The sequence below is a fragment of the Cyprinodon tularosa genome, unplaced genomic scaffold (genome assembly GCF_016077235.1).
Source record: "Cyprinodon tularosa strain WSP-4 unplaced genomic scaffold, ASM1607723v1 ctg118, whole genome shotgun sequence".
Lineage (NCBI taxonomy): Eukaryota > Metazoa > Chordata > Actinopteri > Cyprinodontiformes > Cyprinodontidae > Cyprinodon > Cyprinodon tularosa.
In genome coordinates, this window is record NW_024037981.1 from 1,080,347 (window position 1) to 1,095,317 (window position 14,971).

The 14,971-nt window shown below is 39.3% G+C and overlaps 1 protein-coding gene across 1 annotated transcript; it reads left to right on the forward strand.

Moving 5' to 3' along the window:
- Nucleotides 1–1,110: 1,110 nt before the first annotated feature.
- LOC119771472 (zinc finger protein OZF-like) lies at nucleotides 1,111–13,626 on the forward strand. Its single transcript, XM_038267490.1, has 2 exons — nucleotides 1,111–1,405; nucleotides 11,393–13,626. Exons 1-2 carry the CDS (start codon nucleotides 1,294–1,296, stop codon nucleotides 12,802–12,804), a joined length of 1,524 nt encoding a protein of 507 aa, XP_038123418.1. The 5' UTR covers nucleotides 1,111–1,293; the 3' UTR covers nucleotides 12,805–13,626.
- Nucleotides 13,627–14,971: the final 1,345 nt, after the last annotated feature.

Consider the following 14,971-nt stretch of genomic DNA (forward strand, 5'->3'; position numbering starts at 1 on the left):
TGTCAAATTGAAAGGAAATTGAAATGCCACAGTGGTCAGTTAAGGGTGATGCTAATATTTCACACTTATGGACTGCATTTATCAGGTTGGTAGAAATTAACCAGGCTTCGAGGCCTGTGTCCAGTAATGGAGGGGGCGTTTCCACAAAAGCCGCGAGAAGTTATTTATTTAGGGAAGGGGCAAAATTTATGATGTCTGAAGTCTCGCTACCCTGATACCTCTCGTGACCACTTCGGGAAGTGCAAAAAGCACAAGAACTTCAGCAGGCATTTAAACAGCCTCAGTATTCAGTCAAGATGTGGGATTTTGGATAGATTCTAAAAGTAGATAGGATGGAAAAACAACCAATCTAGTTGTGTGACTTAAAGGTGCAGTAGGAGATCTTTTCTGACGCATCTCCCAACAGCCACTTAGCAAGCAGTAAAATAGAAGGTCTGGAAGTGAAACTAATGGTCCCCTCTACAGTGAGAAATCAATGAACAACCCCAACCAATCACAAAAGACGGCTTCTAGACAAGCCCAAATGCCTAAAATCGGTCCTCGAGGGCCGCTCTCCTGCAGGTTTTAGAGGTTTCCCCTGCTTTAGCACAGCTGATTCTGATGATTGCCATTACGCAAAGGTCTGTTAATCAGCAATAAATGAAAATCAGCTGTGCTGAATCAGGGAAACCTCTAAAACCTGCACAGCGGCCCATGAGGACAAACTTTGGGCAGACGTGATAGGAAATATCAGAGAGAAAGAACAGATTTAATAAAAAAAAATATATATATATGGCAAATAACTTTGAAATATTTTAAAAGATTTGTTTTTGTTTTGTTATATAAATATTATTCAAAGTTAACTGAATTACTTAAAACAATATAGGAAGTTTATATCTTTATTCATCTGTTTTTCTGAGCCTGTCTTGTTGATTTACACTCATAACAGGTTGCTCTTTTAATGCCAACCAGCATTAAAATACAAAAAAAGAAGAAGGCCTCTTTTTGTTATTGTTTTTTAAGTGATTTATTTTATTATTGTTATTTTTTTAGGTCAACATTCGGTTCAAACTCCTTTCCAGTGGGTGGCGGTAATGCACCTTTAAAGTTGTTTGCCGACCGCCAATAAAACCCCCCACAGAAGAAGTAGTAGTATAAGAAGAAGAAACAGACAGAAGGCCTTTAGATGAGTTTCTCTCTTTTTAGTAAAGAAGAGCAATCATTTACCTCCTTTTTTAAGAGTTTGGGTGAAAACTGAGCGCGAACTGCTTAGTAAATGTTAAACGAACATTGAAAGATAAGCTAAGAGCAAACATGTGGACGCAGCGGCTCCAACTGTGGCATGGTGCAGCAATAGGAGAGATTCCCGAAACAGTTAAAGAGGAGGACAAAGAATGTAAGACGGAACACAACATCCTTGAAGCTGGTAAATTGTCCTTTCCATATTACATCTGCATGCTTTCACGTCAAATGTACGTTTATAAGGTGACTAATGGATTAACTTCTTTAAGCCCAAATGTACCACGTAACTGTTAAACAATGCGCGTCATCTCTCCTTTGAACCGACCCGCGTCCGCCATATTGTGAGTGGAACCCCGAGGTTAGGATCAGACAAAAGCTTACCTGGAAACACGGAATCGCCGTGTAAAACTAACAGAACAAAACCCGATAGCACTTTCATCTAATTTATCTATTATTTATTGTTATGAAAAGGGATTTTAATGTGAAAATGAGGCGTTTTAACGAGTTGTGTCAGATAAACTTAGAAGGACCTCACTGCAGCAGGCAGAAAGGGGCAGAGACAGAGACTGATCCAATGGTAGATCCATACTGTGGCTGATTCTCAACTCACAAGAACACAGCAAGTATGGACCCAAAAAGAAGGAAACACCAGAATAAATCTGTCATATTGGATTAAAAGCGCTCTTTTCCAAAGTAAATTGCAACACATGAACTAGGGCTACAACTAACGATTATTTTAAAAATCGATGAATCGGCCGATTATTTTTTCGATTAATCGATGAATCGGACAAAAAATATTTTTTATATTAACCTCTTTATTCCAAAATAAACATTTTAGACAGAACAAACAAGCACACAAGTACAGGTTGTTAATTAACTGTACTGGTGCAATATGAAAAATAAATGTTTGTGTTAAAACTACGCAAATTTACATGAGAAATGTAGCTGTACATCCACAAAATATAGGGTACTTTGTTTCATAAAGTGCAAAAAAAGAAATTTTTTTTTTAAAGCCCCTAAGGGGTTCAAACAATAGCCCCCCCCATTTCAACAAATGAGTTTTTTTTTAGACTAATAGAGTTCTGCCTTTTAAGACAAGAAAGTATAACAGTTAAAGTTGCTACTTGAGAAAATACTTAACCATAGAGATAAAAATAGCCCAGTGATTGAAATTATAAATTGCATTTGGAATAAAAATGAGAGAACTAGGGGTGCTAAAAAACACATCCTCCAAAGACAGATATTTACATGGGAATGTGGCATTTAATTAATTGACATATTACTGATCTTGCTGGATTTTATTCTGCTTTACTTCCATAAATTGCAGGATCTTTACTTTATTTTTGCCAGAAGATTTAAACTTTAAAAGCCTTGCCCTCATAATTTGCAAGTTAATTTATTTACAAAGTAAATATAAACGCTGCTTAAGCTAATTCAAATAAAATTAAAAGTAAAATAAGTAGCCAACCTTATCACTGTCTGTAACCTACTAACACGGTAAGGAAAGCATCAGATGAGCTACCTGAGAAACTAACGTTACGTTTCCCCACTTTAAAACGAAACAAACATGGTGGTTCCGTGTAGAGATGTCCCGATCCAGGTTTTTGCACTTCCGATCCGATACCGATACTGGCCAATACCAGCCTATCCGAGCATGTATTTAAGTTTAAGTTAAAGTATTTAGCCTTAGTTGTAAGACTCGTGTTGAAAAGGGTTTTAGTACTCTTGATAACATCTAGCCAGCTAAATTAGGTGAGATTGAATAAAACACAATGATTGGTAACAACAAACTTACCTGTTTATTAAGAGATAAACACAAACTGGACAAAATTATGAATAGCAATCTAATATTGCACAGTGAACAGTAAAACCGTAAACAGTTAAAGGTGCTATATTACTGTAAGTTTTAATAAAAATGCAAAACAGACAAGAGTGGAAAATAGTCTATTAACTTAGAATCAGGACTCTACTCTTGAAAAAAGACACTGCTTAAAAAAAATCAGTGCAAATAATAGTTACACAAAAATGCCTTATACTCCCCAATGTCCTCCACACCTAGTCTCCATCTACACATTGTGCAGGATAAAATAATCCCACACGGCTGACATTTTCCCCGCTATCTTCCAATTCACCTGTTTTAATGGTTAGGCCGGGAGACAGACCCAAAAAGACCTGTGGGTGTTTTGAAGGTGTTCTGGAAAATACGGACCAGATTCGGGGAACACTGGCGCAAAATAGTGGAATGGATTGTTTCACTCGGCGAAACTGGAAAATACGGACCAGATTTTTTTTTTTTTTAAACTGGATCGGCAGTCTGGATCGGAATTTTTACATGCTTTGCCGGTACGCATTTTTTTGCCAATATCGGCGTCCGATCCGATACGTGGATCGGATCGGGACAAGCCTAGTTCCGTGCCATGTTAATTTGTTTTTACAAAAGTTGCATGTTACGACTTTTTTCACTGTACAAAGCGCAGGCTATTTTAATTATTGTGATCAATTTGCGCCGTCAATCCCGGTGCATGCGCGCTTCATTTGCAGTCTGGACGCTGAGGGTAAACATCCTGCTGCTCTGACTGCAGCGCTGAGAGGGACTCCTGCGGGAGCGGGGGGAGGCGCCCCACGGCAGAGTAGGAATTAGGGGTGGAACGGTTCACAAAATCCACGGTTCGGTTCGATTCACGGTTTCTGGTCACGTTTTCGGTTCGATTAGATATATGTTGATTGTTACACCGAAATCCCATAAAAAAATATGAAATTAATGAAAAAATCCACCCAAAAATAATGGATTGTAATTATTTTAAATGATCCGCGGAAACCCTGGATCATTTCCGTATGTTTTGCTGCTTTGAATTTAATCATCTGGCGCATGCTCTCTAACCTGACAACAGCCAGATGCATGCATCTGGCTGTTGTCAGGTTACATGCTCTCTACCATCTCCAAGGAACTCAGAGGGGAGCAGACGAAGCCACAGTGGATGCTGTAGGCTTTGCTTTGAGCAGCCGGTCTGGAGCGCAGCGGGGCGGAGCGGGGGTTGCTGGCGGAGTATGAGGGATTTCAGGGTTAGCATGACATGTTGCTGTTAGCATAAACAAAACGTGTTGCACAATGCTTGCACACTGTTGCACTATTATCCACAACTTTCTTTCCACCGTCATCGTAGGTCACTCTAAATGCAAAGTGGTCCCATACAGCAGACCTATAAAGTGCTGCTGGCGCGTCTTCCAACTCCTGTTCTTTCCCACTCGCCAGTCCGACACAATTCTCCACAACAACTGATTTTTTTCCCTGCTACACCCGGCTAAGCTGCTTCGCTTCTTCTTCTTCTTGTTTACTACTGGCGGTTGGCTTTGGTCGCAGTACCGCCACCTTCTGCTCTGGAGTGTAATCGCTTCCTCTATGAGGAAAAAGGAGCAGCGCATGAACCGAACGAAACACACGCGAACCGAACCGAGACAGTCGAACCGAACGATTCTGACGGTTTTCATAAATTGTCCCATCCCTAGTAGGAATGATACATGCTTTCACGTAAGAGTCTCCAAAAGCTGCCAGTGACACCGTAAAAAGACGCCAGATTTGTCGCCAGTCGCTTTTTTGAAAAATAGTCGCTGGAGGGGTCTGAAAAGTCGCTGAGTTGGCAACACTGCACCTGCAGCGCTGGCTCGCTCTGCCGTATTTTCTCTTCTTCCCCCGCTTCAGTCAAGTGGATGTGATGACGGCGGCGGATGACGCATTAATCGCGCGACACAACTAATCGATGATGAAATTCGTTGCCAACGCTTTTAAAAGTCGATTTTTATCGATTTTATCGATTCGTTGTTGCAGCCCTAACATGAATCTTTAACAGAAAGACAACAAACAAAAAAGGTAATATTACAATAACAGGACGGACAATCTTTCACCAAACCTTGGAGTAAGATTTTGAAATAGTTTGGACAGGCAACCATTGTTACAGTTAGATTGAAAGGCTCTGAGGACAGGTGCAGCTCTAGGATTTAACTGAAACAAAGTGGCAAAATGTGGAATTTTTAAAGCGCACTTACTGTTACTGAAAAATAAATGATCCTTAGTTAAGTGGAACACATTCACAGAAAATATACATTGTTTTCTATATTCTGGTGATTTTCAGATAATTTGACCAAAAGTATGGGCCCTACTAAAATACTTGCATCTACTGTAAACTAAGAATTTCACAACAGTGTTTATTAATAATTCTATGTAGCTCAAGTAAATTAAACAATGTGAAACAAATGAGTTATTACTGAATTATTGGCACTAATACAGGAACCATTGCAATGGAATCCCGTGCAAACTACACTGTATGAATATTTGGTAATAGGCTAAGGATTAAAAACTAAACTCATTATCTTATAAAATTTTTACAATTGACAATTCAGACCTTCTAAGAGGCTGTAGATTCTATAAAAACCACGACACAATAAATTATTTCTGTGGATGTTTTATTATAGTACATGTGATGGAAATTAAGTTTTTTTTTAACATATTTAATGGACCTAAATACATCCATCTGGTTTCTCCTCTATAAATCCTGGATAACTGAGTTGTTCTGCACATCCTCTCTCTATGTGGTTGGTCTTTTCTTGGGTGGCTGATCTTTTGAAAAATAAAATGGTTCTTTTCTGTTGTGGATCTCCTATGGGTTTGTGAGGCAGATCTGAAAGCTTTAAGAATTTGGTTTAATTTATTGTTGGTTTAATTAGTCCTAAAATCCAACAGGAGATTATTCAACTAGACTGAGGAATAATTATTTTACTTGTGAGCAAAACATGGACTAAAACTGGGACTAAACCAGGAGGCTAAATTAGAGGAAACGAGGTTTAAATCTTGATTTAAAAAAACAAAACAGCTCTAGATGTAGAGAAAACAAACCATTTGATCTGATCCTACACTCTCTCCACATTGATTATTTAACCCAGCTGCTGTATAGCTGATTCATATTTAATCAAGTACTTTGCTTCAAATCTTCATTAATTTCCAAAGTGATCTTAGTCCTGACAAGATAAGATAAAATTCAAATATAAATGCTCATCATAAATGCTAGGAAATCTTTTTTCAATGTCTGGCTCAGGTCCAGCTCTGCTTCTCTCAGAGCAGTGAAAAGGTGGGCTGGAGCTAAAATGCGGACTTGATGAACCTGGCATGTCCCTGTATGTTTGTGTTGAAAATGCAGACTGAATTTTTATCAGTATTGTATTTTGATATATAAATAAGTGGAATGGAGTTGAGTTTTAATGTCCGTCATTATGTTTGCGTGACAAAATGGAGATAAGGAGTGATATCGTGTGAAGACAGTGAGAAGCGGGAGTCTCAGTCCCAATGGGTGAGAGTTGACAGCCCTGCAATAACAATTTTCTTAAGATTATTTTCATTTTAGCTTGTCAAGGACAAGCAAAGGGTCTACCTTATTATTAGCACATATCCTAATACAGTTCTGGTATTTTCCACAATAGCTTAATGTCTTCAGTTTCTATACAAAGGATATCATTCGAGATATAATATTTAACTGAATAAACAACACTTTTCATTTTACTACTCTCTGGCGCTTATTGTTTGTTAAAAACTAGCTTTCCAAAGTTTTAACACAATGGACTAGTGTCCACCAGTAGATAAAAGTGTTGTTGCGGCCAGGACATTTGGGAGATGCGCCATTAACGTTTTGTCTGGAAAATATGAGCAAGTGTAAATGTAACGAAATTGGCTATCCAGCCAATGGCTAAAACCAGTACCAGGGGACATACATGAGGCACAGTGTATTTTGTGCAAAAAATTATTCAAGCTCGGAGCGATGGGAATTAAGGCAGTTGAGTCGCACATGCAAAGCGCGAAACACAAAGCGTCAAAATCGAGTTATCGAGACACAGCCGGTATTTCTCAGTTTTGTTCCACCCTTGTCTCTGCAACGCCTTCACTTATCACCAAATCAAACATACTAAGAAAACGATAAAAAGAAAAATAGCTCCAAAAAAGACTTAGCACTGGTTATGTTGTGGCTTTAAAACTGATTTGTTTTGTTCCCTGCTAAAACAAAGTTTGTGAATTCAGTTAAATAATTGTTAAAATATATGTCATTTGTGTGTTTTTAGCTTTCTTCCTGTATGGGAAGTTTTTCAAAATTTGAAATACAAGTGCAGTGGTTTATGTTAAAATAAACCTTTGGGTTAAGTTGTCGCAAGCAGGTTTTTCTTGTGTTTCTTGTGAATTTGGTCTTAAATTTTTATTTTCAAGTGGCATTAAAAAGTCTTAAAAAGTATTGAATTTAACTTGCCTTATGCTTTAGGATCCCTGTGAGAGCAGCTTGGCTTCGCCGAGTATCATGTTTTTAAGCGAGAAAGTCCAACTTCCTCTGTGCAGTCAATTCATCAGATTTATGGTCCTGCTGAAATATGCAGTTCTTATTCAGAGCACCAGACCTCCAACAAACCGCCGGGATGCAGCGCTGGAAATCGCCGCTGGGAGCTCCAAGCTGCTGCCAGTCTTTGAGGGACTTCCAGCTGCCGTTTGTAGCGGCTGGAAGTGAATATAAAGAGTTTTAAAGGTTTATGGTTAAACTGCAAGAACCAGAATATACAATGGAATATTTTTCTTAGTCAGGTTTTAACATTTCTATTTAGTTTGGGTATTTAAAACACTTTGCAATAGTTCATGTTTTAGTGAAGCAATAATGATCAGAGCTTGCTCTTTTCCTTCTACATAACTAATCTATTGTTCCAACTTTTTTTATTTACCTTTGGAGTTTAACACCCTTGATATTTATATATTGTTCATATGCAGAATGTCTTTTTGTATACACTCTGTGTGTACAATATAGTCAGAAGTTTGCATGTAGTGTTGGTCTCCCAAAAAAAGCTCCTAGATCATCAGCTTTTCTGATTAGTTGACGTTCCGGTGTCCAGCGGCAAAAGTTCTTCCTCTCCTTTGCAGCTGTAGTGCTGTTTCTTTGTCTTTTAAACACATTTTCCTTTTTTCCACCAATGTTTTCATTAAAATCTTTAGTTCCACTTGGGTGAAATAGGCACTTACTATTTTCTGGTTTCGTGGTGACTTGTCGATTTGGGGCCGCAACTGACGACCGTGTTTTTACTTCTCACACATGTGCTTAGCTCTGAATGGACCTACTTAGAGTTGATTGAACTAATTCATAGCAGCCATTGTGGAACTGAACTCAGAGTTCTCAACCTTATTGGGACGTTATTGTTTTGTGAACAGCTGATTAGCTGCTGGGGTGAGCTTTTTCTAGGATTTACATCAATCCTCAGATCTGTTGGGTGGAGAACAGGGTGCCTATTGGGGTCAGTAAGGGAGCTGGCTCCCTGGGAGAACCCCGTTCCCCAGTTCTTTGCTCCCCATCTCCGATGCTTCCCTTCACCTACTCTATCACACTACCACACACATAGGATCTTTGTTAAAAGATCATCTCCATGGTGGGTCGTCCGATGCTGTCTTGCTGCCTGCCCTGAGCCTGCACGCAGCCTGTGCCTGCAGTCGGGTGGGGGGATGCTTTGGGCTATCCCGCACCTGTGTAGTCACGTCGTACTTCTCCTGGGGGGGGGTCTACTGGTATGAGAGGACCATATGGATGTGGGGGCCTGGAATGTCTATGACTGTCTGCAGGCATGGTGGGCTCTTTGGCGGGTTGGCTACCTGTTCTGGTTTCTTTGGGGCAGGGCCATTTCAAGGATTTTGGTGGCCCCAAGCAAAATTAATTTAAAATTCTATTAAAAATCAGATCTGTACTGATTTTGAAACTATAGAGAGAGAGAAAGGTCTGTCTATCTATACTAACAATTATTTTACAAATAGATTAATCTGTTGGGTATTTTTCCGATTAATCGATCAATAACTGAATGGCAAAAGGTTCCTTAAAAAGTTTTTTTTTTTTAAACGAAATTTAACCGGGGAACACTTAAACGTGTTCACTTGAGGAGTTCTGGATAAAACATATTGACAGACGAAAATGTATTTTTATATTAAATGCAAAATGTTAATATATCTTTTTTTAACAAATTTGGTATAATTACTGCTCTAAGTGGGTTGCTCTGTTATCCGCAAAGCATCCTGAGGGGGCAGCAAAGCGCCTTGAGGGAAAAATATACAGTGGTGTTTTGCAATACCATGATTTTTTTCATTTAATTTTGGTTCTTAAGGGAATCCTGCGGTTTTTACTTTTGCAACTAACAATGGATATTCCAGTCTGCTTGTATGAGCATTTCAGTAAGTTTCATCTACCATTTTTGGCCCCCAATGGATAATTCCCTCTTCATTTTTGCAAGTATATTGTTAAAAAAAATTCCCTGTTAGGCTCTGTCTACTTATGTTTAATTGTAAGGTTGGATGTTTGCCTCCCCCGCCCCACCTACTGAACATCCTCAGTCCCAATTATGAGCAGGGCGTACCTCCCCCCCCCCCTTCTTATGCTCTCCACCAGTAACAGGTGCCAGGTACCTGTATCTGCTGTGGGGTCCCCACTAAGAGCTGGAGCACCCCAGGCTCTCGGACTCCGGAGCTCTAATCCGGGTCCATCATGGGCGGGACCGGCCCACAGCAGCGAGCCCATGGGACTTCAGCACTAAGGCCTCTGGGGTTGGGCCCCTCGGGGGTTGGGCTTCGGGTGCTCTCATCTGCCCTTAGCCGGTGGGTGCGGCCATCCCTATATCTGCCCTCTTTGTTTCCCAGTGATCTGGGGTGCCACTAGATATCTGGGGCCGGGATCGCCTCTTTTTCTGTCTTGAGACCTGTAGGTCAAATCTGGCCCTTCCAAACCTGCACTTAAGGATATTTTTCTGATGAGGAAGCTTTGTAAATCCTTTATACATGAGAATGCCCATGCATACATACCACAAAAGTTTGGTTCCAGGTGTTCATGGGTACATGCTAATACTAAACACTAAGCTGCAGCTACAAATGTATACCATCCTGAATAATAATTTTGTGTAATCGCCATAGATTTTGTATTCCAATCACATGGATATTTATGGGATAGCCCCTGCTCTTGAAGCTTTTTTTGGTTTTTACTTTGGTTGCATCTTGTCTTATTTTTGCTTTTATGTTCCCTGTTTTCTGTTCTTTTAATCTCATACAGGTGTGGAAGCAGATTCTAGGTGTTATTTATAACTTCTCTGTTGTGTATATTTTCTGTTTTGTTTTATTTTCTCTATATTCATGCACTTTTTGTTGTTTCTGCCCCTCTTTCTCACCTCCCTTTCCCTCTGCATGTCTGTTGTACACGATTTTACAATTTTCAATGCAGTTTCATATAGAAGTATCAAGCGGAACCTTATGGCAAAGGCAGTAATGGTCTGCTTGTGAAAGAAAAGCTGCTGGACTATCTTCAAGCTCTGGGAAATCTCTTCCCAGAGCCAAACTGGCAAAACAGGACAAAAATAAAAGATCCAGCTTCACAGGAAAGTCAGGGTTAAACCTGAAGTTGTCTCACTAACCCAGTAATCCTGCTTCGTGATACAGGCCTTTGCTTTTACTTTAGCATTAAACTCTTAAGGCTGATTTATACTTCGAAATTAGGTTGTCTGCGTAGGTGTCGCGGTGAACAACAAGACGTCCCCGCCCCCTCCGCAGACACTCTGCTGCACATCTCCCAACTTGTTAGTGACCGCAGACAGGAGGCCAGCTAAATTTGTTTGTATGACGGCAATTGCGGAAAACAACTCGTGACGTTGGACCAGCTAGAAGAGAGAGGTGCGCGAGAACGCTGGGACCCTTTTTTCACCTGAATGCCCACTATTTTTCGCCCTCATGTCCCTCCGTTGTCGCACGAACTTGCCCCTGCTTCCTCTCCGCCTCGGCCGTATCTAGACCCACAGCATATAGCGCAGACAATGCTCAAAATTTAGCATAAATCAAAAATGTCTGCGTCAAGCTCACTACAACACGCTGCTGCAGGAGTATAACCAGCCCTTTAGTCTTGCACTGCACTGAAGTCTGAATAAGCGAAGTACAATAATAAAATGTGTTATCTGTGTTTATAAGTTCAGACAGCATCAGACACTGGATATGTGGTAATTTAAGAAAAAAATGTAAGGAGTCGGGAAACAAAACATGAACATTAGAGAAGTAATTATAGTTGAAGAACATTTTTTCTGTTTAAGTGCCTTACTTTCTAATATGCATTATGCTTTTCAATGTTTTCTGCAGATGTTAAGCAGGTGGTGATTGTTAAAGAAGAGGAAACTGTGGACTACAGACCATATGCTCACCTGAATGACCCAAAGCCTGAACACATAAAGGAGGAACAGGAAGAAATCTACGTCAGTCTGGGGGGAGAGCAGCTCAATGCAAAGGAGGAGATGGAAGCCACCAGCTTTCCAGTGACTGCTTCTCTCAATGACGGTGTGAATGATAACCATTCCCCTCGGCTCTATCCAGACCAGTTTAAAGTCAGAGGGACTCCAGATGGTTCCATTTACTTAAAGACTGAAGACACTATAGAGGATGAGAACAATGATATAAAACCTTCAGTCTCTGAGCTGAAACACTTGTCAGACTTTGGGCTAAAAACTAAGGACATGGACAATGACTGGAAGTCATTGACTTTGGCTGAAAATATTAACAAACCATATAGTTCCTCTATGTTTGCTGAACATTTTTTTCATCCCTTTGTTCAGAACAACTCAATCAATTCAGATATAGAGTCTCCGAGCTTACCAAATGAAGGCTCACAAAGGAAAGTCCAGCCAGGATTAAAGTTTAGCTGTGATGACTGTGGTAAATTATTGACATCAAAACGAGGTTTAAACAGACATAAGAAGCTCCACGCTGGACAAAAACCCTACACCTGTGATGTATGTGGGAAAATATTTAGCGCAAAGCCAAATTTTAATACACATATGAAAATCCACACAGGACATAAACCCTATTGCTGTGATCTATGTGGACAAAGTTTTAGTGTCAAGGGATATTTAACCAAACACATAAAAATCCATTTACAAGAAAAACCTTTTTCTTGTGAGCTATGTGGAAAAAGGTTCATTGAAAAATCAGCTTTGAAAATACACATGATAAGCCATTCTGGACAGAAACTTTTCTGTTGTGATCTGTGTGGACAAAGGTTTGGCTTAAAAGCCAGTTTAACAAGACACACAAAAATCCACACAGGACAGAAACCATTCTCTTGCAATTTATGTGGACAAAGTTTTAGTCGAAAAACACTTTTGAACTCGCACTCAAGAATCCACACAGGACAGAAGCCTTTCTCTTGTGATCTCTGTGGACAAAGATTTAATGAAAAATCAAACTTAACCAAACATATGATGACCCACACGGGACAGAAACCTTTCTGCTGTCTTCACTGTGGAAAAAGATTTAGTCAAAAAATACATTTAGAGACGCACAGTAGAGTCCACACTGGACAGCGACCTTTCCCATGTGATATATGTGGAAAAAGATTTACTGAAAGGGGAAATCTAAGTACACACATGAGGATCCACACAGGACATAAACCTTTCTGCTGTGATCTTTGTGGGACAAGATTTACTGTAAGCTCAAGTTTGAAGCAACACATGAAAACCCACAGAGGAAGAAAAAAAAAAGCTATGAATACACAATAAAGCCACTTTAAGTTAAGACCGTTTCTCCTTGTGCACGCTCTGTTTAAAAATAGCTGCTTGCATCGTTCACACAAGCTTACTTTCCAAAAGAAGATTTGCAAATTTTCCACTATGTCAGGCTCACCACCGGCAAGTGAAACGGGACAAGCACATAGGATGGTCTTACATAAAAATATCTCCAGAATGATAGACAATTAGGAGGACCAATTATTTTGATGATCCACCTGGAAAAAGAACATCCTCCACTATACCTTTAAATCATAAAGTATTGACACCCTGAAGTTTCAGAGGTTATTAAGTCTTACTGAGAGCCATATGTTGATTCTCTCTATTATCTTTTATGTGTACTAATCTCTTACAGAACAATGATTTTGTTCTGACTTTACTGTATTAACTCAATGAAATTACCAAAAGAAATAAAGTGATCAGAGTTGTATATAGAAATGCATGTTTATTACATATTACAAAAAATAAAGTGTTGCTGATCCTGACTGTGTTAATTGACTATGTGAAGAAAAGATGAAGATAATCTCTTTGTAACAATTATAATGCCCAACCCCCCCTAGATATGAGGGAGATGCCACTGAGTATCTGACCTGTTAGAAAGGGACAATATTTTTCAAACTTTAAGAGTTAAGCGCAGTCTGCTTCCTTTGCATTCTAACGGTGCAGTTAGAAGCACGTGGTGGACGCAGTGATTTACATTAGCTCCGCAGGTAGTTCACAGCTCTGCATTTAAGATATACTCTGTATACAACCTGGACCACATCATCGAATAAGAGGAACTTCAGCTGCGTGAAGCTGACACCCCACTGACGTGGAGAAAAAAAATAAAAAATTAGCAAATAGACTGAATGCTTATTGCTTCTTCAGTGAAGGTTTACACTAATCTCAAGTTGCATTCATGCATATTATTCTTGCTTGTAGGTAGGTTATGACAACCTCTTAAAAAACTGGCACCCATAATGATAATGCCAAAACAAACAAAGCTCTAGTAGGAGAGTGTTGGAATTTGTAGATCTCTAAAGTATTTGAATCAGAAAGAAAAGGAAATGTGGATCTGTGCATCCCTAATTATTAATGACACGATGTAACAGCTGGAAAAAAACAGGAAAAATCAAGAGCATGAAGAGAATCTGTCCATTTGGAGCAGTTTGTTTATAGAAAAACAACTGATGGTGACATGGATGAAGACAAGAAGCCAAGAGACATTGAGATGCAACACATTTCCCATCTGTCCTCCTTTTTAGATTTTAAATATACACGTTTATTGTGTCTTAATATGTATTTCAATTGGGCTGAATACCAGATCTCAAAAAGTAATCATTTCCTGATACACCCAACCTTATATCTAAGTGATGCTGTTTGAAATTTAAAAAAACAGAAGTAGACCGATTCAGTATTTTACATGTTCTCCACCGACACAGTGAGCAAAATTGAAAAATTAACCAACTGTATGTACATAAAACAGTTTTTGAAAATGTTATTTTTTAAAGTAATTTTTTAACCTTTAAGCAGAAAACTTTACTTTTGTACTTAAGTACAGTGTAGAACCTGTCCTTTTTTCTTAAGTAAATTCTATTAAAAGATACTTCATTAATCCCAAGGAGAAATTAAATGTTGCAGTAACTCAAACATTATTTTTTTTAAGCTGTGTTGCAGTTATTGATAGCTGTAGGCAGGAAGGATCTTCTATAGTGGCCTGTCTTCCACCAGATCTGGAGAAGCCTCTGACTAAAAACACTCTGCTGTTGTTTACAAATCTTCTGAAGAGGATTGTCACAGTTGTCCATAATGTTCTTCACTTTATGAAGAATTCTTCTTTGTGAAATAATCTCCAGAGGTTCTAGAGGTGTTCCTAGAACAGAGCTGACCTTATTAATTAGCTTGTTGTTTTTAAGACATTAGCTCCCTTACGTCACCAGAGGATGAAAGATCACACTCTCCACGACAGACCTTTGGAAGATACGTAGCATTGTGCATTAAATGCAGAAGGACAAAAACTTCCAGAGAAGCTACAGTCTGCTCTGCCCCTTCTTGTACAAGGTTAACAGTTGTGTTCCAGACTTTTTCTCCCATGATGTTAATAGGTTTCAGCTTGTTCTTGTTTCTTCTGAAATCTAATTTCGGGGGAAAGATTGAGCCCCGAACAAGGTCATTCCCTCCT